General features: G+C 39.8%; 1 protein-coding gene across 7 annotated transcripts in view; it reads left to right on the forward strand.

Moving 5' to 3' along the window:
* Positions 1–23,033, forward strand: part of UNC5D (unc-5 netrin receptor D) — a 567,925-nt gene that overhangs the window by 537,545 nt on the left and 7,347 nt on the right. For all 7 annotated transcript variants that reach the window (XM_007962156.3, XM_007962159.3, XM_007962158.3 and 4 more), the window contains 2 exons: positions 141–305; positions 7,522–7,700. In XM_007962156.3, the coding sequence (XP_007960347.1) occupies positions 141–305; positions 7,522–7,700 (344 nt within the window). The remainder of the gene's footprint in view (positions 1–140; positions 306–7,521; positions 7,701–23,033) is intronic.

Consider the following 23,033-nt stretch of genomic DNA (forward strand, 5'->3'; position numbering starts at 1 on the left):
AGCTGCCTAGGCAATTATCTCTGCTGTGATTGTCTTCATCGTCGTCCTCCTCCTCATCATCATCGCTATTAAGTCTCTCCTGTTCTAGTTCATCTCAGCTGGGCCCTGCAAACCATCCCTTCTCTCCGTCTCCCCTGCAGGAAGTCCCGTTCTCCCGTGTGTGGTGCAGTAACCGGCAGCCCCTGCACTGTGCCTTCTCCCTGGAGCGTTACACGCCCACCACCACCCAGCTGTCCTGCAAAATCTGCATTCGGCAGCTCAAAGGCCATGAACAGATCCTCCAAGTGCAGACATCAATCCTAGAGGTGAGTCCTTGATCTACAGGTCATTTGACCCTTTCTGAAGGACGATAAGAATAATAAAGCTATACCTACCAGCCGTGCTATTCAGGTTCTGAAAGAGCTTCAAAATGCACAAAGTCTTCATCTTCATTACTGATAAGGGAAAATAAACTTTTTCTCACACCGAGGATTGAACTAAACTTCCCCCTGGGCAAGGAAGCTCAACCCATCAGAGAGCTTAGACTGTGGAGGTACCTCTGGGGAAGGAACTGGTACCAAGCTTTTGATACACAAAATCACAAGAAGTCTCATTCCACAGCAGACTTGGATTACCAGCTGAGATTCATTATAGACTGAAGCCAGATGGTACAGTTGAGACACATGCCACAAAGAGGCACAAAGCCACCCTCAGATTGTTTTTCTGCTGGTTCTGACTAGTTTTCCAGAAGTCAGTTGCCCTATATGTGTTATTTTATCTCCAGGGATGAGACTCCCTGTCTTACTGTTTCTCATGCTCCCCAGGCTCAGAATTCTGTACATCCCCATTTCCGTTACTCCCTTCCAATACAATAATATAAGGAGGACAGGACAATACAATAATATAAGAAGGACCTCATTCTATAAGGTAAGGAAATGGAAGTGCAAAGTGAGAAAGGACTTTGTCCAGGTCAAATCAGTATTGGAAGATAGAGTTAAAGTAGCAGTCAAGGGAGGATTCACTTGAGAACTTTTGCAAAAAGGCATCTGATTTCCATCATGGCTCCCATTTGTCCTAAACCACCAAGTGACTTCATGGCTTTGAACATGAGCTTATAAAGTAGATAATAGCCATCCTTCCTGAATGGGATAGAGGGGGAGATTAGCAGAGGGATTATGATGCTTTTGTTTGGCAGTTTCCAGGTCATTACAGATTAGTGTAAAAAAAATACATATTTTGCTTTTCACTTATAAATCTATACATATATATGCATTTATTAATATATATTTATAAATTTAAGCTTGGCAGAAGATTGAACACATTTATATACATACAATTCAATTTCAGGGGTTTTTCCTGGAAAATTTATAGCTTTATAGCATTATTCCTTCTATTCTCATTTGAAATCATTGTTTATGCAAAATGAGCATTGCTAATTCCCCAAATAGTTTTTCTGAAGAGTGGATGGCTTTCCAAAGGATTGTGCCTTAAAATTGATAGCTGTCTTAACTGACATGTTTATGCAGTATTTGAATTCATTATTGCCAATTAGCATTATGTGCTCAAGTAGTTTTCACGGAGAAGGTAGATCTGGAAACCTGGGGTAGGATATTTTTAGGGGCTCTTTCTTGAACAGTGATACTATATTTCACATGATGCATTGCAAAGTAAAATAAAAATTATAGAAAGGTTTTAAAAATAAAAACAAAAAATCTAAGAAGAGCTGGTATTCAGAAGGAAGCATGAAAAGGCATAACATAAAAGATCCCTCTCATCCAAATTGCCCTAGATGTCCATTAACAGGCCAATGAAAGAATTCAGGTTTATAGGTTATTGTTTGTAAAGGCATCCAGATATTGGTGATCGACTTGTGCTATTAGAGGATATTTATGTAAGAGGAATGTGATAGGTATTTTTGCTCCTTGCCTCAAATTCTTAAAGTGCTTAAAAGGAAAGTTAGCTAATAAACACAATCTTGTTGTTTACTCCCCAATTTCTTTTCTAATGCTTCACAAGTTTACAGTCACTTAGAAATGCCTTGTAGAAGATAACATTAAATATCTCTTGATAATGAGAGGCAAGTATCAGAATAATATTTCAATATTTATTGTTAGGCTATAGTCATTCAATTTGAGGGCTGCTGCATTTTAGAGGCTTTATTAACCCTTCGATCCTTTCAAGGATCATTTTATTAATTGCTTCAAACATTCCTGCAGAATTTGGCCCAGGTTGTCATCTTCACTTTGTGATCAACTGTATTTTTTTGGACAAGTCTAATTTGCTCTCATTTTCTGTGTCAGAAGATGACTAATAACTTTTGTAAGCCACTATATTTCAGGTATCATTTCATTTGCTTTCATATTTGTCATACAACCATCAAAACCCTGTGGATTAAGTATTAGTACTATCACAATTTTACATGCTATAAAAGTCTCAAAGGCATCAACTTTCTTGTCCAAGATCAAAGATCATGGAACTCATAAGGGAGTGGAGCCACAGTACCCAACTCAGAGACCTGACTTCAAGATCAAAGTCTGACTACTCCACTACACTATTTCTGGATCCCAGTCAAGGCCATCTAATGAATTAGCCTTAACTGTGGGCCTTCTTCATAGTATGGCTTCTGTTCAGGGGCTCAGGTTCTAGTGGCAAACATCATAGCACCAGAAGTTTTGTCTTCAAGTACCTGAAAGTATATGAAAATTGAGAAGTTCTTTCTTCAAAAGAAGAAAGGATGGGATGTAACCATCTGTGTGATGGACTAGAATTGTTCATTCTCTAATGGAGATCCTACATGTAGCTCTGCCTACAAATGGATGTCTTTGTTGAATGATTGCTCAAACCCATTTAATCCTGGGATTATCTGACTCCCAGGAAAGATACGCATCTGGTGATACATGTAATGAATAAAAACTGTCCTCTTGACTGGGCGTGGTGCCTCACGCCTGTAATCCCAGCACTTTGGGAGGCCAAGGCAGGCAGATCACAAGGCCAGGAGATCAAGACCATCCTGGCTAACACAGTGAAACCCCGTCTCTACTAAAAATACAAAAAATTAGATGGGTGTGGTGGCAGGTGCCTGTAGTCCCAGCTACTCGGGAGGCTGAAGCAGGAGAATTGCTTGAACCCAGGAGGCAGAGGTTGCAGTGAGCCAAGATCACACCACTGCAGTCCAGCCTGGGTGAGAGAGACTCTTCTCACAAAAAGAAAACTATCCTCTTTTCCCTGAAATGGCTTAATTTTTTGGTAAATGGTTCCAGCAGAAGTGAAGACACAGAAAGTGCTGAGAAATTGGGATAAGAAATTGGGATGACCTGGGGAGGTGCAGGATACATTCTAGACCCAGGTCTCTATCAGTGAATTAGGAGTACTAGATCGATTTTTAAAGTGCATCATGTTTCATGTTCCCTAAGCAGAAAAAGACTACATTTAGGTGGTTTAATACGTTAATAAGTTATATTTATATAATTAACATTTATATATAGGATCAAGATTTAAGATATATAAAATACTTTATATCTAAATATTGATTTTTAAATATTAATAAGATAGCTATCTTAAATACTGCTTTAAATGTTTAAGTCAGTGCAGTAATTATCCTCATTGAAGGCATTTGATCCTTCATGTTCAGCCTCATGCCTGACATATCCCTTCATGCCTCTAAGTGATTTTTCAAATAAACCCAGTCCTTCATATATCACCTTCACAATTAAAAGTTATTTTTGTGGCCAAGATAATATATCTTTTTTATTCTTTAGAGAGGTCATTGTTGTATCAGTCTTTGGAAACAAGTTGTTACCTTTAAATTTAACCCTATTGAATTACCTAATGATTATTGCCAATCGATACTCTATAGAGCAACAGTATCAACAGTCTAAAATTGTGGACTGGAGTAAAACAATTTTGCAAATATTGAAAAGAAGGGAAAAATTCCCAAGTAATTTATTTCATCATTCCTTATTAAGGTAACATTATTAAATAATCTTTTCTTCAATATAAACAACTTAAAGGAATCTTGCATGTTACAATTTTCCATTCAAGCAGTTCTCTCATCTTTCCTCCAAAAGTGTTGGAAGTTGGGGGATAATTTGTCTGTTACAACAGACAGAATAGTTGGAATTTCTCACTGATTTACAACTCCCTTAGCTTACCAGGTAGCAGCTGCTTATCTCAGATGTGCAGAGCATGAAAATCTACTGTTTCTCTGCATATCTAATTTAAACAATCAGAAAATGTGATGTATCTACAGAATTCTTATTACTTGGCCCAGATGTCTTTTAGAATGCATCATAAATGTTACATAAAGTGTAATCCTTATGCCTGGAAAATATTTAAATTTGAGAACTTTAAGAGGGAAATGGGGACCCACTTATTAATGTGTAGTAAATTGGAAAATTACTTATTTTTAGACTCTATCTCATATAATACTTTATTCCCCTTCAAATAAGACCACCTTGTTCAGCTTTCTTTGAAGATATCATGCATCAAGTTGGTTTTTCTTCTGCCCCCAGTGAAGAGAGAGCTTGGTCAACAATTTATAGATGCCATGAGGGCTTTCAGAGGCCAATTCTGTCCCTTGGGATCCTTTAGCACAGACACATCCAGTGTTTTCAGTTTCATTGATAAGCCACGTCTTTGGCATTGACAATGACAGCTACCATGTTAATTTGTATAGAATTAAAAAAAAATCTGCTTCTAGTTTCTATCAGTCAGAAAATATGCAAGGATACTATTCCTACTTGATTTGCATTTTTAGAGACTAGAACAAATTTTACAGACCATGATAAAAATGATGTATCTTGTAACCTAGTTTAAGCAGAAAGAAGCTGAGTAGGTTCATTTTATAACCATTCAATATATCAGAACAGAATTGTCCACTCTGCCTGGAATAACCACCTATCCACCTAATTTCTACTCGGTCAATGCCTACCTATCTTACAGGCCAACTCAAACGCCTCCCCCATGAAGTCTTTCCTACGGTACTCAGCGAACGTTTTCCTTAACCACCCAGCACTGTAGATTTCTTGGCACTTGTCTCGAAACAGGGTGCTATAGTGAAATAAGTACTTGTATAGTTGTTAGGATGTCAGAATTCTAGTTTCACCTATGTCATAAACTACTTGGGTGAAGTTTTCCAGGTTTCATAACCTCTGTGGAGTCTATACAAATGCAAAATAACTGATTAGGAAGTTGGGGCTGAGATAGATAAGGTAGCATCCAAGGTCACTGAACTAGGAAGTGTTGAGTTTTACTCCAAAGTGAGGTCTTTCTGCTTCTAAAAACCATGCTCATTTCCGTTATATTATGATAACCTCAAATACTACAATAGTTTTGATGAGTACTGTTTTGTAGTATTCCAGGAACATAACTAAAACCAGCAAGTAGAATCTGTTTAATATAATAACATGTACTTTGAGGTTCCAAGAAGAGTGTATGATATGCAGCATTTCTCACATGTGTGTGACCATGAAACTGCCATTTCTTGGAATCTCTTCTGAGATATCCTTTTGGAACTGGTGGATTAAGGCATTGCGTTTCCAAAAGCAGAGCCCTCAAAATGCAACTGTGTTAAATAGTTACAGAAAGACAAAAATCATTATCAATCATTAATGAAATTTCTGTATCAACCAGTTTTCTCAATTAACAGATTTAAGGACTCTAATTTCAACCTACCAAGCCTGATAGTTTATACTTATGTGAGTCCAGCTGCTAGCTGAAAAAGACCATCATGGTTATGTGCCCACATTAGGAAGACATTTAACAGTTGGAAGAGGCATCAGGGCAGGATTTCAGGGAGGGAAGGAAGGGCATATGTGAACTTGGAGGGCACAACAGGTAAGTTTCTAAGGCAAAGGACAGCTTCTTGGAGTTTAAACAGTTCTAACTAGTCCCTTAACTCAATCCTAGATCTGATGCTTTACTTATCCCTTGGATTAGTTTTCTTCTACTACATAACAAACTACCACTAATTTAAAAGCATAAAACAACACTTATTTATTATGTCACAAGACTGAAACCAAAGTGTTGGCCAGGGCGTGTTCTCTGGAGCTTAGAGTCCTTTTCTGAGTTTATTCAGGTTGTTGACACTATTTGGTTCCTTATTGCTTTAGGACTAAGTTCTCAATTATCTTGCTGACTGTTGGCCAGAGGTCACTCTCAGCTCCCAGAAGCCACCTACAGGTCCCAGATACATGACCCCCTCTATAGGAAGCTCATAGATGGGCTGTTTGCTTTCCTCTAGGCCAGGAGAAAAGGTGCCTCCAGACAAGAGCTATCTCCTCTCATTTGAGGACCACCTGATTAGGTCAGGCCCACCCAGAAAAATCTCTTAATTGATTGAGTCAACTGATTAGGGACATTAATTACATCAGAATCCCTTTTGTCTTATAATCACTGAAGGAATTCAATCAGATAGTTTTCAGTCCTTAAAATTCTGTTAGTCCACTTAATTTATTAGCAACCACTGCAGTCTGGCACATTTCTGTGGGATTTCATGTTGGATATAAGGATTAACACTGAAATGGCAAATTCTTATTGGACAGTTTGAAACCAGAAGCAGGTAGGCAGGCAGGAGCCTTCCTGATTGTACCACTATACAGGCTGGTCTATATGTTACTCTGACTCAAAGCTGGCTCTGTTATACCAAAGCAATTTAATTGTGAAACAACTTTATTTAATTTTGAAATAAAGATATTATGAAATCATACAACTTTAGGACTTGGGAAAAAAAAACAAAATTAAATACCATCATTTCCTTGTAGCTTTCCTACAAGGCATTTCCTAGTCAGCTCCTTTGATCGACACCTTCACCATTAGTCAGTTATGACTAGCAGAGGGTCATTTTTCACTCTGAACTGAAATCTGTCATTTGGTAGCTTCTTCCTGCTGATTCTAGAGCTATGCCTGAGAGCCAAAGCAAACAGAAAAAGAGTCTAATTCTGCTCTCACCTGATAGTTTTTTTGTTTTGTTTTGTTTTTTGTTTGAGGTGAAGTTTTGCTCTCATTGCCCAGGTTGGAGCGCAATGGTGGGATCTCAACTTACTGCAACTTCCACCTCCCAGTTTTAAGCGATTCTCCTGCCTCAGCCTCCCAAGTAGCTGTGATTATAGGCGCCTGCCACTACGCCCAGCTAATTCTTTGTATTTTTAGTACAGATGGGGTTTCACCATGTTGGCGAGGCTGGTCTCCAACTCCTGACCTCAGGTGATCCACCCACCTTGTCCCCCCAAGGTGCTGGAATTACAAGCATGAGCCACTGTGCCCAGCCTCTGACAGCTCTTTTAATGCTTGAAGCTGGTGATTGTGACTCCCCTGAGTGGAAGAGGCTGTTGTAAATTTCCAGTACACAATTTATTAAGCTACTAGAGAAGTTCTTTACTATCTTAGAAGAAAGGGGAACTTATCAATGTATTTTATAGAGTCCATCACAACAAGCAAGCATTTTGTGCATGTGTGTTAACCCAGGTTTTCTTAAAAAATAAAAGTGTTGATCAGGACTGCTTTCAGATGGATCTGATCATGCATTCCTTATTTTGTTTATAGAGTGAACGAGAAACCATTACTTTCTTCGCACAAGAGGACAGCACTTTCCCTGCACAGACTGGCCCCAAAGCCTTCAAAATTCCCTACTCCATCAGACAGCGGATTTGTGCTACATTTGATACCCCCAATGCCAAAGGCAAGGACTGGCAGATGTTAGCACAGAAAAACAGCATCAACAGGTAATTGGGGACACCTTCTGGAAGAAGATGTTACTAAGAGAACTTGGAAACATAAAGTGGGCTAAGTGAAACCATGTAGTTTCTGAGCCCCAATATTTTTATGAGTTCCTCTGGCCATATTTCATGTGTGTTCCCACTAAGTGGAGAAAGAGCAAGAATATAACAGTAGGCCAAGCGTGGTGGCTCACGCCTGAAATCCCAGCACTTTGGGAGACTGAGGCAGGCAAATGACTTGAGCCTAGAAGTTTGAGACCAGCCTGGGCAACATGGCGAGACCCTATCTCCACAAAAAATTATAAATAAATAGCTGGGCATGGTGGTGCATGCCAGTAATCCCAGCTGCCTGGGAGGCTGAGGTGAGAAGATCACTTGAACCTGGGAGGTCAAGGCTGCAGAGAGCCAAGATTGCACCACTGCACTCCAGCATGGGCACCAGAGTAAGACTCCGTCTCCAAAAAAAAAAAAGAGAAAGACACCCTGTGTGACATTTCCTGCTACCCCATTCTGCCTTTTGCAACATTATAGAAAATCCCTACTTTGGTTCTTGGTACCATCTCTAGGTTTGCTAATTGGGTCACCCAAACGGGCACTTAGACTATGTTATCTTGGAGATTGTGAGCGAACAGAGCACTTTCTTAAGCCAGTGATGCAGAAACAAACAAGCAAATTTCTCACATCTCCCCTCTACTATCGGGTAACCCTAAGCATTCTTTAACCCTTAATGAGGACACGCTCAACCTACAAAATCAATTGCCTGAATAGGAATAAAAGAAGTTTGAGGATAACTTTTGGGTCTGAAGCCAGAGGATGTAAAATAAGCAAAAGCTTGCCTAGGCACCATGAATGAACATGCTGCTAAAACTGACACTGCTCATTACTGCACTAACATTTCTAGTTGAGAGTAGAATAGAGAGATCCATAATGGGCTTTATTACTTTAGATGAGACAGGCGGGGGTGATGCTCTCCAGGGCAACACTGATGGCCAGGCAGGTCTGGGCTCAGCTTGAGGGATACGCAGCATCTCTGCATTGAAAAATGACATCTCCTCTCCCTATAGGCCCTCTGAATGCCCCAAAATGAATAGAAAAGAGTATATATTTTGCCAGTACCATTTTATTTCTCTTTCCTTTGGTACTATTTTTTTTTTCTTTCAGGCAAAGCCTTATTTTCTTACTGTTTGGTTTGCTCTGTCATTTTCATTTTTTGTTCTTTATTTTCAAAGACATCCTACCTGACTCTTTCTTCTCTGAAAGGGAGGGTAGATGTCTGCCAAGAAGGGATGGAGTGCTGCTCACTGTTTCAAAAGGGATCCAGAAGCCAAGAATGAAGGGCGCAACTAGAAATCAGTCAGGCTCAGAGAGGAAAGTCAAGACGGAGGCATTGCTGCAAGAGAAAACTGAATTTACAGAGACAGGCAAGCCCGAAAAGAATAGACACATGTTTGAAAAGGCATATATTGAATTTGAAAGAAACAAAAATGTATGAGTGTACAGGGGAAAAAATTAGATTGAATATTTCCCAGCAACTCTGACAAAAGATGAGATGTCTTGTCTATAATCAGTGAACACCATGACTGTGTCAGTTTCCCTTTCTGATCAACATGGATCCAAAAATGAAAAATGAACCCAGAAAACATAACATGGTTAAAAAAGAACAGTGAACAGGGACTCAGAAGATCTGCATGAGAGCCTTGATTCTGTTACCAATACCAGTCTGCCTAAATGAGTCACTTACTATCCCTGTGTTTCTTTTTCTAGAAATGCAATTGAATCTGAACTATGTTAAGTCTAATTCATGCTGGCTATAAAAGTTTATGATTTTTTAAGTCACCATTTAGAAAAAATAATTGTCTCAAAATACCTGTGTGCCCATAGATGCTATCATTAATTTGCTGAATGAGCATGTACATGTTCCTACCTTATTGCATTTTATTCTCCATTTATAGTACACATAAGAGAACTACAGGGAGTACCTCCAAAATCATCAGTTTCTGACCTTGCACAGGAGGGAAAATGCATTTCAAACTGGGAGACTTAAGTTTAACAACCTTTTATATCTGGGCACTTATGAGCGGTCAGTGACTACCCTGGAGCCAACTGCCCCCTTCTGTGTCTGGGGCCATCCATAAAACCTGAGTGCCCATATGCCTGTTGGTTTACTTGTTTTTGTTTTTCTCTAAGATCCCATCTCCAGGAAAATTTTGTTGACATAATTCATATAACCTATTTCATGGAAAATTTCTAACACAGTACCCAGAATATGTAGATTCTTAATAAATGCTAGTTTTTCCCCCTTGACATTTTCACAATCCATAGCAAATTAGAATAGCATGAATATATGGAATCTACTTCTATATTTAAATCTTATATAGCCTGGCTCACACCTGTAATCCAAAGTGGAAGTGTCGCTTGAGGCCACAAGTTCAAGGCCAGCCTGCACTTAGGGAGAACCCGTATCCACAAAGAATTAACAAATTAGCTGGGTGCGGTGACTCATGCCTGTAATCCCAGCACTTTGGGAGGCCAAGGTGGGCGGATCACAAGGTCAGGAGTTCGAGACCAGCCTGACCAACATGGTGAAACCCTGTCTCTACTAAAAATACAAAAATTAGCCGGGCATGGTGGCAGGCACCTGTAATCTCGTCTACTCTGGAGGCTGTGGCAGGAGAATTGCTTGAACCCAGGAGGCGGAGGTTGCAGTGAGCCAAGATCGCGCCACTGCACTCTAGCCGGGGTGACAGAGAGAGACTCCGTCTCAACAAATTAGCCAGGCATAGTGGTGTATGCCTCTTGCCCCAGCTATTTGGAAGGCTGAGGCAGGAGGATTGCTTGAGCCCAGGAGTTTGAGGCTGCAGTGAGCTATGATTGTGCCACTGCACTCCAGCCTAGGTGACAGAGCAAGACCCTGATTCAAAACAATAATATTAAATAAATGAAAATCTTATACAGTGAACATGTCAATTTCACTGAGTGTCATTCCCTACCTTTTTCTTTAATCTCTAGCTTTACTCTCAAAAAGTAGTTGAATTATGGAGTAAAAATGATTTAAACTAAGAGCCAGCAAACTTATTTTTTCTGTAAAGGACCAGACAGGAAAGAGTTTAGGCCATATGGGATCTGTCGCAACTACTCGGCAACTATTCAACTCTGATGCTGTAACAGGAAAGCAGCCAGAGAGAGTCTGTAAACAAATAGACATGACTGTGAGCCAGTATGCTGTATTCACAAAAATAGACAACAACCCATATTTGGCCTACAGTCTGTAGTTTGCTGACCCCTGATTTAAGTGAATTTGCCTTGATTTAGTAAAACTTCCATAGGATGTTATTGGCTCTATCTTCACGTGAAAGAAGAAGAAAAGAAAGAGGGAAGAAGATGTGTACAAGATGCAGACAGAGCACCGGCTTCACACGCAGACCACTAAGTGTGGTTACTTGGTGACCATGGGCTCTAGGCATTTTCATTCTTGTGTTTGGAGATTTACTATGATCACACTAAACTAGCTTCCTTCGTTCTGCAGGTTAGAAAACACATTCTAACCTTCAAATAATGGGTATGAGGCTGCCATTTCCAAAAACATCAGCCTTCATGTCTTAAGTAGTACTGAGAAAGCTGACAATGTCAGTATGTCTGAGTAAGGATATTTTTATAATTTGAGAAAGTAAAATGAAATCTTTTAACAGGGCCACCAAAATACTTGGAGAAGAATAGGAGAAAACTACTCACAGCCATCTTGCACTCTGTTAGCTAATTCTATTTTGCAGAAATTGTTAAGTCCCCTTTCTGTTTTTAGTACTGTCCCAAAGACAACAGGGATTTTTTTGGATGTAATCTGTCACAACTTCCCATTGTGAAAACCCCAAACCATTGTCTTTGCTCTCTTATGATTCCAAATAATATAGTCTAGAACTAATAGTAAATGTTTTAATACATAGAAATCTAAAATTGTCTCTCTGCCAATATTATTGAGTAAGAAAGCTATGATTAGCTTAGGATTTCATCAACCCTGAGATCACAAAAAGGTGATCACAGTGTACATAGTCATTCTCTTCAGGCAGTTCACCTACCTTGATCTTGTGACAACACTTTTGCCTGACTCTTCCTCTCCATTCAATTCCAAAAAGCGTTTAAAAGCTAGTAAAACTACTGCCCTCAAATCATTAAGGAAGACTTTCAAAACAAGTGGAAGAAAACATTTGCTTTTACTTTATTGCCAGTGAAAATGTTTTCTTACCCTCCTTTTGGTAAATGCAAATGTCACCGATGATAATATGCCTTTTTGCCAATCACGTTTCTACTTAGATCTGAATAGGAAGGAAAAGACAGGGAATGTGAAGTTAAAAGCTTAGCAGTCGATGAGAATGCGAGAAATGTCAGGAGTGTGTGCTGTACGGCTGGCAACGCAGGTGGCCTTGCCGCTCGCCTGGCATATGGATCACACTAAATAAGCTACACAGCCTAGCAAAGAATGTCATAGATAACAGTTGCAGTTATAGATTCTGTGAGCAAACTTTGACTATTACTCAGAGTTCATACTTGCTGCATTTCAAAGCTGAGATTGCACATTTATTCTGAAAATTCAGCTGTAATAACTCCATTTCAACACACTTGGCCACCTGTGATTGGTAGATGTGAAATAAGGAATTGGTCATGTAGGGAGTAGGTGGTAGGGAGCAATGCAAAGGACTTAACAAATTAAATTAAAGCAGCAGTTGGAAACTAACTGCTTTACGTAGAAGTGTTCCACCATATCTAAACTTCTACAGTGCTTTGTATTTTTTAGATACTTTTTATTTTTTAATTACAGTTAAACATACGGAGAGAGGACTATCTACTTGGGGGTTATTCAATAAATTTTTTCTAATGAATGATATGAACTCTTTCACAGGAGAGTGGCTTTTGTTTTTTTTGAGATGGAGTCTTTCTCCGTTGCCCACGCTGGAGTGCAGTGCCACATTCTCAGCTTACTGCAACCCCCACTTCTTGGGTTCAAGCGATTCTCCTGCCTCAGCCTCCAGAGTAGCTGGGATTACAAGCATGAGCCACCACGCCTGGCTAATTTTTGTATTTTTGCAGAGATGGGGTTTCACCATGTGGGCCAGGCTGGTCTCGAACTCCTGGTCTCAAGTAATCTGCCTGCCTCGGCCTCCCAAAGTGCTAAGATTACAGGCATGTGCCACCACGCCTAGCCAGGAGCGTGTTCTTGACCCTAAAAACCTGCTTCCTAATAAACAGAATTGATATGAACAAGCATCAAGGGATCTTGAAAGTGAGTCTTAAAACAGGCTACATGGCTGATATTTTGGAAGATTCGTGTCTTTTCCCTCAGATCTTAACAGTACCTGAAATTCTACTATTAGATCATTCTTCTGTGATGCCTCCTAATTTTCATATTCCAGAAACTCTGGTGAAAGCACAGCCAGCTTGACCAAGTTGCTATGGGAACAGATTCATGAGATGGGAAGAGATCCATGAGATATGGGCAGATGAGTAGAGAGGAGGCCGCCACATTGGAAGAAAGGATTCCAAAATGGAAAGCAGCAGATAAATGATATCTTATTAACAGTTTTTCCCAGTGCCCTCCTCAATAGTATATTTGTTTGAACCTGTATAAGCACTTCCCTGGGAAAACATATTTCTTATTGGTCTGCTAGTTAAAATGTTTCAAACACACTTCAGATTTGAGAGTCAATGGGTTATGGTGTAAAAAACTGTATACGGGAAATTCCTCATATCTCATGGCTGACATGCTGTGCTATAATTGTTTCCCATGAAATCTTTTAACAGGGCCTTTAATGAGAAACAGAATCTTCTCTCACTGAGGTGCTATCTTTTCATTTCCTCTGTCCATCCTATTCATTGAATGCAAAGGAACAATGAGATGGCCAGAAGGTCTAGGGAAAGGATGGAGGAAGGTCCTAAGGCAGCTTAGCAATCTGTTTCTGAATAACTGTTGAGAACTCACCTGAGGTAGGAGAATCCTAGAGCCAGGTTTCTTTGAAGTGAAGGAAGAAGGGAGGAAAAAAGAGAAGAAGATGAGTACAAGATGCAGAGAGAGCACCGGCTTCACAGGCAGATCACTAAGTGTGGTTACTTGGTGACCGTGGGCTCTAGGTATTTTCATTCTTGTGTTTGGGGATTTACTATGATCACACTAAACTAAGCTTTCTTGGTTCTGCAGGAACAAGAAATGTTAATGTTAAATTAACATTTGTTAAAACACATTCTAACCTTCAAATAATGGGTATGAGGCTGCCATTTCCAAAAACATCAGCCTTCATGTCTTAAGTAGTACTGAGAAAGCTGACAATGTCAGTATGTCTGAGTAAGGATGTTTTTATAATTTGAGAAAGTAAAATCCTATGAATGATTTATCTAATTTATGAGAAAATATTTTAAGTGATTAACTATTTCCTTTTATTTACTTGTCAAGTTTTATTACCTGGTTCTAGAAACCAGATGACTCTTCTAAGAAGAATGATTGGATAGGGAGATAGTATTATACATAGTTCGTTGTGGTCAAAAATACAATGAAGCCCAAATCAGATTTTTTTGGTTCTGGTCCAGTGTGGACTTATGCAGGGTCCAAAATTTTAAAAGTCCTTGCAGTGAAGCCAGAGGGACCAACACAGCAAAGTGGTAGAGATTTGGGCTTCATTTTGTCAAAGCCAATGACTCATGAAACTGCCCGCTAATATGAAGCTGAACACAGACAGCTCTGGGACACACTTAGCCATGAACAAGCTGTATATAGTTTCTAAGTGGCAGGTGCCCATCCTCAAGACAATGTGGAAAATAAACTTTTTATGTCCCTGCAAGAGAACTAAAATTATGCTCCCACTGTGAGCTCCAGGGAATGCTGACAAGGGGTGTCACATTTCTTCTAGGCAGTGTGGGTGGGTGGCAGTGTGTGTGTGTGTGTGTGTGTGTGTGTGTGTGTGTGTGCGCGTGTGCGCTAGGCTTTGAAGGAAAAGGTTTCCTTCCTATAAACGAATGTTTTCAGAAAAGACAGGCATGCCAAAATCCCTTTATAGCCTAAATAGTCCCCTTCACAAATGCTGTTTCAAATAGTACTGAAAAAAGTTAACAATGTCAGTACATCTGAATAAGGATGTTTACATAATTTGAGACTGTAAAATCCTAGGAATGATTGTATCTAATTTATTAGTGTCCTTTAAGTGATTAACTGTTTCTTTTCAATTATTTGTGAGGTTTTATCGTCTTTTCATTTCCCAAATTGAGAAACTGTCATAGGCTTATCCTGTCAGGAATGAAACTGGAGAATTGAAAACAGGGACTACAACCGACTCTGTTCTCATTTGGCAACAGACAGTCCTCAAGGATCCAGGGCTCTCATACATTTCCAAAAAAAGAATTCTTGCTTTTTTCCAAGAACCAGATAATGAAATAAGTAAAAGGATAATGATGAGGGAAATTTTATTGCCAAATTAATTGGCCTGAAATAATTAATGCACCACTTTTAGAACAAGGCAGACTGGAACTCAGCATGTTTTCAGGTGCCCATGTCCTTCTCTTTTGGGTTTTCCATGCCAGCTTCCTCTCACTGGAAGATCCCGGGGGGACAGCAGGAACTATACAGTGCTCATCTCTTGCTTAGTCTTTAAAACTGCAGCACTGGCTTGCTTTATCCTGCAGGCTGCTTTGCTGCTTGTGGACTACCCAAGTGAACTTGAAGTTTGGGGATGAAAGCTTGATGAATGGGGCAAATTCTTATGGTGTGTTCAACTACTGCTCTTGAGGATAAATGGCTTTTCTCTTCTATTTGCATTTAAAGAAGCATATGGAGGGTTGGTTTTGGTCACATAAGAGGCTTTCATTAAATTAGACAATTAAAACGATAGCAGAGATATTAATATTTTTCCATTATGACTGTATTTCAATTCCCTATCTGGAGGTATATAGTAGGATTATAAACTGTTTTTATAATGATGTTTTCCAATTTATTACAGGCAATTTAACTTTGTTTTTACTTTTCGTACTGACAGACTACTCAAAAAGATTTTTTTTTTTTGAGACAGAGCCTCACCCTGCACCCAGGCTGGAGTGCAATGGTGCCATCTAGGCTCACTGAAACCCCCACCTCCCGAGTTCAAGCGATTCTCCTGCCTCAGCCTCCCAAGTAGCTGGGATTACAGGCCCCTGCCACCACGGCCGACTAATTTTTTGTATTTTTAGTAGAGATGGGGTTTCACCATGTTGGCCAGGCTGGTCTTGAACTCCTGACCTCATGATCCACCTTCCTCAGCCTCCCAAAGTGCTGGGATTACAAGCGTGAGCCACTGTGCCTGGCCCAGAAGATCTTTTAAAAATACGCTTTTTAAGGCCGGGCGCGGTGGCTCAAGCCTGTAATCTCAGCACTTTGGGAGGCCGAGACGGGTGGATCACGAGGTCAGGAGATCGAGACCATCCTGGCTAACACGGTGAAACCCCGTCTCTACTAAAAAATACAAAAAACTAGCTGGGCGAGGTGGCGGGCGCCTGTAGTCCCAGCTACTCGGGAGGCTGAGGCAGGAGAATGGCATGAACCCGGGAGGTGGAGCTTGCAGTGAGCCGAGATCCGGCCACTGCACTCCAGCCTGGGTGACAGGGCGAGACTCTGTCTCAAAAAATAATAATAATAAAATAAAATAAATAAAAAATAGAAATAAAATAAAAATACGGTTTTTAATAGCTAAATTAAACACAGTGGCCAGGCGTGGTGGCTCACATCTATAGTCCCAGCACTTTGAGAAGTCAAGATGGGACAATCACTTGATCTCAGGGAGCTCAAGGTGAGCCCTGGCAACATAGTAAGACCCTATCTCTACCAAAAATAATTTTTAAAAAAACTTTAGCCGGGCATGGTGATGCTCACCTGTGGTCCTAGCTACTTGAGAGGCTGAGACAGGAGGATCACTTGAACCTGAGAAGTCAAAGCTGCAGTGAGCTATGATCGCACCACTGCACTCCAGCCTGGGCGATAGAGTGAGACCCTACCTATCTTGGGGGAAAAAAAAAAAAAGTCATATGTAAGTAGCAACAATTTCTAAACAGTTAAGCTTGCTGCCCTCATGTCACAGGTACAACTGCTCCCTTATATTTGAAAGTGTTTAGCCCAAATTCTGAAGGAAATTATTTCATGTACCTGGGTTGAGGTGACTTCTCTGCTAAGGACGTAGGGCTGCAATTCAAATGTGATCTCCTGGTATATTTCAATATGAAATTCGTTCTCACAAGCAGTCATGGGAAGAGCTTACAGCTTGCAAATAGGTAGATTTTCCTCTTGGTACCATGGTTCTGAGTAACTGAAATAAAAGCTTTGTTATCCGGAATTTTGAATGAAAGCGAGGCCCTTACAGACTCAGAACGCTGAGCTGGGCTGACTCCAGCTGGAAGTACAAGGTGCCCTTGGTAGCTCTTCAGTGTACCTCCCCAGGGCTAAGACAGAGCCTGAGCCTGTGCCTTCGTCTCCATTCCTGTTATCTAATCTTTTTGTTAACTGATGGAGGATTTAGATGTGCTAGTCCCTAAAACATTTGCATTTGAATACTCAGGGATTTGGGAAGATCTGAAAACTTTCACAGTCCTAAAGAAAGGGTGGTATCTCTAGCCACTTTTCCTTTTCATAAAATTAGCCCTGTGTTGCAATAACTTATAAAGACCTATAAGGCAGAATTCTATCATGGTTCCTCAATTCTCTACCCCACCTTTATATCTCCAAAAAAGAAAACAGAAGGCTCAATAACTATTTCCAAAAATCCTCAAATCTAAGGTTTTATTATTTTAACAAGGTTATTAGTTTAAAGATATATTCTGAAAATTAAGATTCTATATAAAAATTTGGGTTTTAACTCATATCCACCATTGTAAGTTGGTCTATGTCTAGCAGGTGAAATTGGTAAGGTCAAGATTCAGAAGTTTCCAGTTCTGTCCTGGCTTCTACATAAAGCATGGGCTTTTAATTGAAGCCAAGGGATGGAGATAGAGAAGTCTCAGAAAGATAAAATTAATCATGGTAATAAAACAAATCCCCTGGAACTCAGGTGTATAGAAAGCATTTAAGCTCAAGAAAACAAAATTAAATTTAATAAACCATTAGTACTCAATGAACTTACATAGATGAATGTATTCAGCTGTCTTCGCCTAAGCTTTAATCTGCTTGTCTCTGTATTTTACAGTTTATCTGTGCTCACTCAGAGTTCCAAAGGAAAAGATAAAGTCATTGAGTCTATAGGGCTTAGGGAAATGAATTGAAGACAAAATGATGCTAAAGTAAATTCCTAAAATTTAGAGATTAGATTGTTTAGGCCAGGCGCAACAGCTGAGACCTGTAATCTCAGCGCTTTGTGAGGCAAAGATGGACTGATTACTGGAGGCCAGGAGTTCGAGACCAGCCTGTGCAACATGGCAAACTCCCATATCTACTAAAAATATAAAAATTAGCTGGACATGGTGGCACATGCCTGTAATCCCAGCTATTCGGGAGGTTGAAGCATAAGAATTGCTGAAACCTGGTAAGTGGAGGTTGCAGTGAACTGAGATCACACCACTGCACTCCAGCCTGGGAGACAGAATGAGACTCTGTCTCAAAACTAAAATAATTAATAAATAAAAAATAGAGAGTAGCTCATTTACATCTGCATGTTATATAACATCTTAATGACACTGCAAAAAATAAATCTTAGTTTTCAGAATTACCTCCACTGATCAGAATTTGAAAGGCTATATCAAAAGGTTCCCTGGTTGGGAGGCCGAGACGGGCGGATCACGAGGTCAGGAGATCGAGACCATCCTGGCTAACACAGTGAAACCCCGTCTCTACTAAAAACACAAAAAACTAGCCGGGCGAGGTGGCGGGCGCCTGTAGTCCCCGCTACTCGGGAGGCTGAGGCAGGAGAATGGCGTAAACCCGGGAGGCGGAGCTTGCAGTGAGCTGAGATCTGGCCACTGCACTCCAGCCCGGGCGACAGAGCAAGACTCCGTCTCAAAAAAAAAAAAAAAAAAAAAAAAAAAAAAAAGGTTCCCTGGAATCAATGCATAAAAAAGTTAACAATCTGAAGCATCTAAGATGAGGGTAGTAAGTATTCACTTCCTTAAAAATTTGTCAAAGAAAAAAAGTTTCATTTTCAGGCATCTATCTGAATATTCAGGATTACTATTTTTGCTAATATTCTGGTTCCATTTCAAAAAAAAAAAAATCAAGCACTCAGGAAATTGCTTAAAATCAACTATTGCTGTGAATTCTGTTTTGTAGTACTGTATTAACAACGTTACCTGAATGGTGTGTACATTTACCTGCCGGTGTCCAAATGCACCAGCATTATGAGGAGAAATGGGTCACATAGATTAGGATCCAAATAATTTCACAAGGAGATGAGATAGATACATTGTATACCAATTTCATAAAATCATAATGCATTTGCACGCATGTAAGCAGCAAAATAATTCAACTCTCTTTGAGAAGTAGCCTATTGCATTGAGATTTTAGGTATATGTGTATATATATTTTTTTGAGATGAAGTCTTGCTCTGTCACCCAGGTTGGAATGCAGTGGCGCAATCTTGGTTCACTGCAACCTCTGCTCCTGGGTTCAAGCAATTCTTGTGCTTCAGCCTCCCAAGTAGCTGGGACTACAGGCAACTGCCACCATCCAGCTAATTTTTATATTTTTAGTAGAGACAGGGCTTTGGTCAGGCTGGTCTCGGACTCCTGACCTTAGGTGATCTGCCCACCTCGGCCTCCCAAAGTGCTGGGATTACAGGCATGAGCCATCACGCTGAGCCTATATATTATTCTATTGTAAACAGATAAATGTAGTTTAATAGCGAGAGAAACACACTCACCCGTCCAAACCCAAATAATAGACTCAGAGACACAAAGAACAGAGAAAGTGAGACTTTTTAATAGCGGTCTTGCAAGATCAGGTGTCTGGTAGACAGGCATACCTGGGGCAGCTACAGAAGGTAATTTATCTCCTAGCACACAAGTCCCTCCTCCAGTTCCTCATTGCTAAAGTACTATGGGAACAATCATCCTGGATGTCACCTAAGTTTCATTATCCTCCTTATAAGGTTATACCCTGTCACATTCCCCGCTTAAGTTTTGATTTCCCAATAATGAAACTTTCTTCCCTGTTATGGACTGACCTCTCCTCTACATTCTGTTCACTTATCGCGACCTTCTAGGTGCATGAGCTGTGTGGTTTGTTACATTCGTAGTGCTTAGATTTATAATGTCTTGAAAATGGCATTCAAAATGCCATTTAAATGTTTTCTCACAATAGGATATCTGTTAACTGCAAAGCTGATTCTACTATTTTTAATAAGACCAATACATTCTTCTGTGTATGTATTAAAATTTAGCAGAATTTGAGATTTATGTTGTGCTGAATGTGCTTGTGTAAATTCAAAGTATAAATTTAAAATTTGCTTTGGGGAGCACATTTCACTTGCTACAATATGTTCAGAGATCTGTGCCAAGAGAGTTATATTTCTGCCTCTTTTGATCATTTAGCTTCCTTTAGCCGTGGGTGCCTATTCCACAAATCAGGACATTTGCGGGACTTTTCAGAACCATGTGACTGGCAGGAGTCATTCTCCGGTCCTTCTCTTCCTTGAGGCAGGTGTACTCACCAATATTTTTAATATTGTGTTAAGACAATGATTCATCAGAAGCCTCAAAACCTACTTTTTATGCCTCTCTAACAGTTCTGTTATTGCGTTTTTATGCCCTGGTGTTCCTGTCATGTCTTGAAATGTCAAAGATCCCCAAACATTTACCTAGGATAAAGTTCTCAGAGTGCCTGAGGCAGGACGCAGAGCTAGAGATTCAGCAACTTTGGCCATCTACTTGCTTATTTCAAATGCAGGAAGTTCCACCTGATATTCTTTCAAATCACTACTAGCTATGGAAACCTACTTTAGGTTATAAGACAGCAGAGGAGCGAGGTCAGCATGGTGGCCTGCAGGCCACATCTGACCCACCACCTACTTGTATACAGCCCATGAGCTAAGGATAGTTTTCACATTTTTAAATGGTCTGAAAAAAAGTCAAAAGAGTAATATTGTGCCACACATGAAATCTGTGTGACAATCAAATATCAGTGTGCCACATGAAGTTTTATTGGCACACAGCCACGCTCATTCACTTAACATATTGTTTCTGTTTTTGCAATACCAAGGCAGAGTAGAGTAGCAGCAACACTGAGCATATGTGGTCCCCAAAACCAAAAACATTGACTATCTGGTCATTTACAGAGAAAGTTTGTCAACCCTGGTATAGAATAGAGTGTTAACTTTTAAGGTAGTAGGATCACAAAGATTCTAGTAATTCCCATAGGGCAAAAGTTCACTGTTGTTCAATGGCAAATACAAAATGTAAATATAAATCCTTAATAAGAAGAAAGTACTGCTGTTTTGTCATTGTAGCTGTTGTTTTTAAAACAACAACAGAGATCATAAAGAATCATTTACCCGTGCTAGAAACAAAAGAATGTCCATGGTCATCATTTTCATGATGGATATAAAAGAAGATTGTCACACAGGCGACCCATAGCCCACTCAGGCCTTGTCTCTCAGTTTGCCTCTCTCCTAGCTGTTCTTTCAGTTTGCCTTCTACCTGGGTTTTGTTGACAGTGTTTGTAGGAGTATATTGCAACTTCCCCTATAAACATCTCTACATGACAAGGAACAAGTGCCTATACTCAAAGTTGTTCAGTTTTATTTGTTTGTCTTTTTTTGAGACAGGGTCTCACTGTTGCCCAGCCTGGAATGCAGTGGTACAATCATAGCCCACTGCAGCTTTGAACTCATGGGCTTACATGATCCTCCTACCGGAGCCTCCTGAGTAGCTGGGACTACAGGTGTGCATCACTGCACCCTGGCTAATTTATTTTATTTTTGTGGAGACAGAGGTCTTGCTGTGTTTTCCAGTCTGGTCTTGAACTCCTGGCCTCAAGTGATTCTCCCACCTGGGTCTCCCCAAATGCTGACATTATAGGCTTGAGCCACCATACTCAGCCAAAACAAATTTCTTAAATAAGAGGAACTCGGATCCCTTCAACTACTTAAGCAGGATTTGCTTTGCCATTTCTATTAGTATAGAAATGAATAACCATTAAAGAAAAAAGAAAAGGAGGAAGGAAAGAAAAGATGAAAGAAAAACTAGAGAGAATGTTTTTAAGCTGGCCTTTTCTATTTCACAATTAAAGATGTCTATTAGTGGAACATACTTGTAGTGCTATTTGGGAACCAAGTGACTATAAACAGGATCTTAAGACCTTTGAATAAAATAGCACTTTATTCACTCAGAATTACTGTGTGTGTGTGTGCATGCATCTGTGGCTCTTGTAAATGTCAACTCGTCCTTAAAAGCTTGTCTGTCATCCGAGTGCTTCACTCTACATCAGTCCTCTTTGTGACCATAAGTTGGGTGTGGTGAGGGAAAGTAATACCATCCTCAAAATAGGAAATACTTGGCTGACTCTGGAAAATCTTTTCAACTCATCAGAATTTACCAGAGATGACATTTCTAGCCTTACTGTAAAAGTCCCTGTGGAAAACAGCGATCTTTAATCTTTTGTGTTTTGTCTTCATCATAGAAAAGTTATTGTCCTAAAGATTACCATGCTTTTACTGAAGATACCATGTCATCTTAAAAAGCATTGTAGGAATCAATTACTTGGCTGAAGAATGTTGAATAAACACCTGTCGTAGTATTATCATAAGTGCTGTAGCAGATTCAGAAAATCAATAGATATGATCCTTACCCTTCAGGTGTTTGTGGTCAAATTGGGAAGGCAGAACTAAAACACACACACACACACACGAAATATATAAGCATTTTTTTCACATGAAAGTTAAGTACAAACATAAAAAGAGTTCAGAGAAGACATAAATCATTTTGAGAAGAGAGGAGATGAGAATTGAACCATTGGACACGGCCAAACACCATTGGGATTTCAAACCATTGAGACACACACAAAAAACTGAACCATTTTTTGCTGAGAAAAATGTACCCTTGTTCTTTCTTCCTCTTCATTGCCCCTTGCAGTAGAGAGGTATCAATGAGCATAATTAAACTTGTCTGTCTGTGGGTGCATATGATCTTGATAAATAGGATAAAGGGAGGAAGTGGACCTTCCTAGTGAACAGAATGGACTAAATTAAAGCAAGAAGCAAAGTGTTACCTAAGTCAGGGTCAGTGGTTCAAAAAGCAAAATAAGACTTGAGTAGGAGAAAAGACTATATATATACACACACACACACGTACATATATGTGTATATGTATACATATATATGTGTGTGTGTGTATATATATATTAGGGATATCCAT

The sequence above is a fragment of the Chlorocebus sabaeus genome, chromosome 8, assembly GCF_047675955.1.
Source record: "Chlorocebus sabaeus isolate Y175 chromosome 8, mChlSab1.0.hap1, whole genome shotgun sequence".
Lineage (NCBI taxonomy): Eukaryota > Metazoa > Chordata > Mammalia > Primates > Cercopithecidae > Chlorocebus > Chlorocebus sabaeus.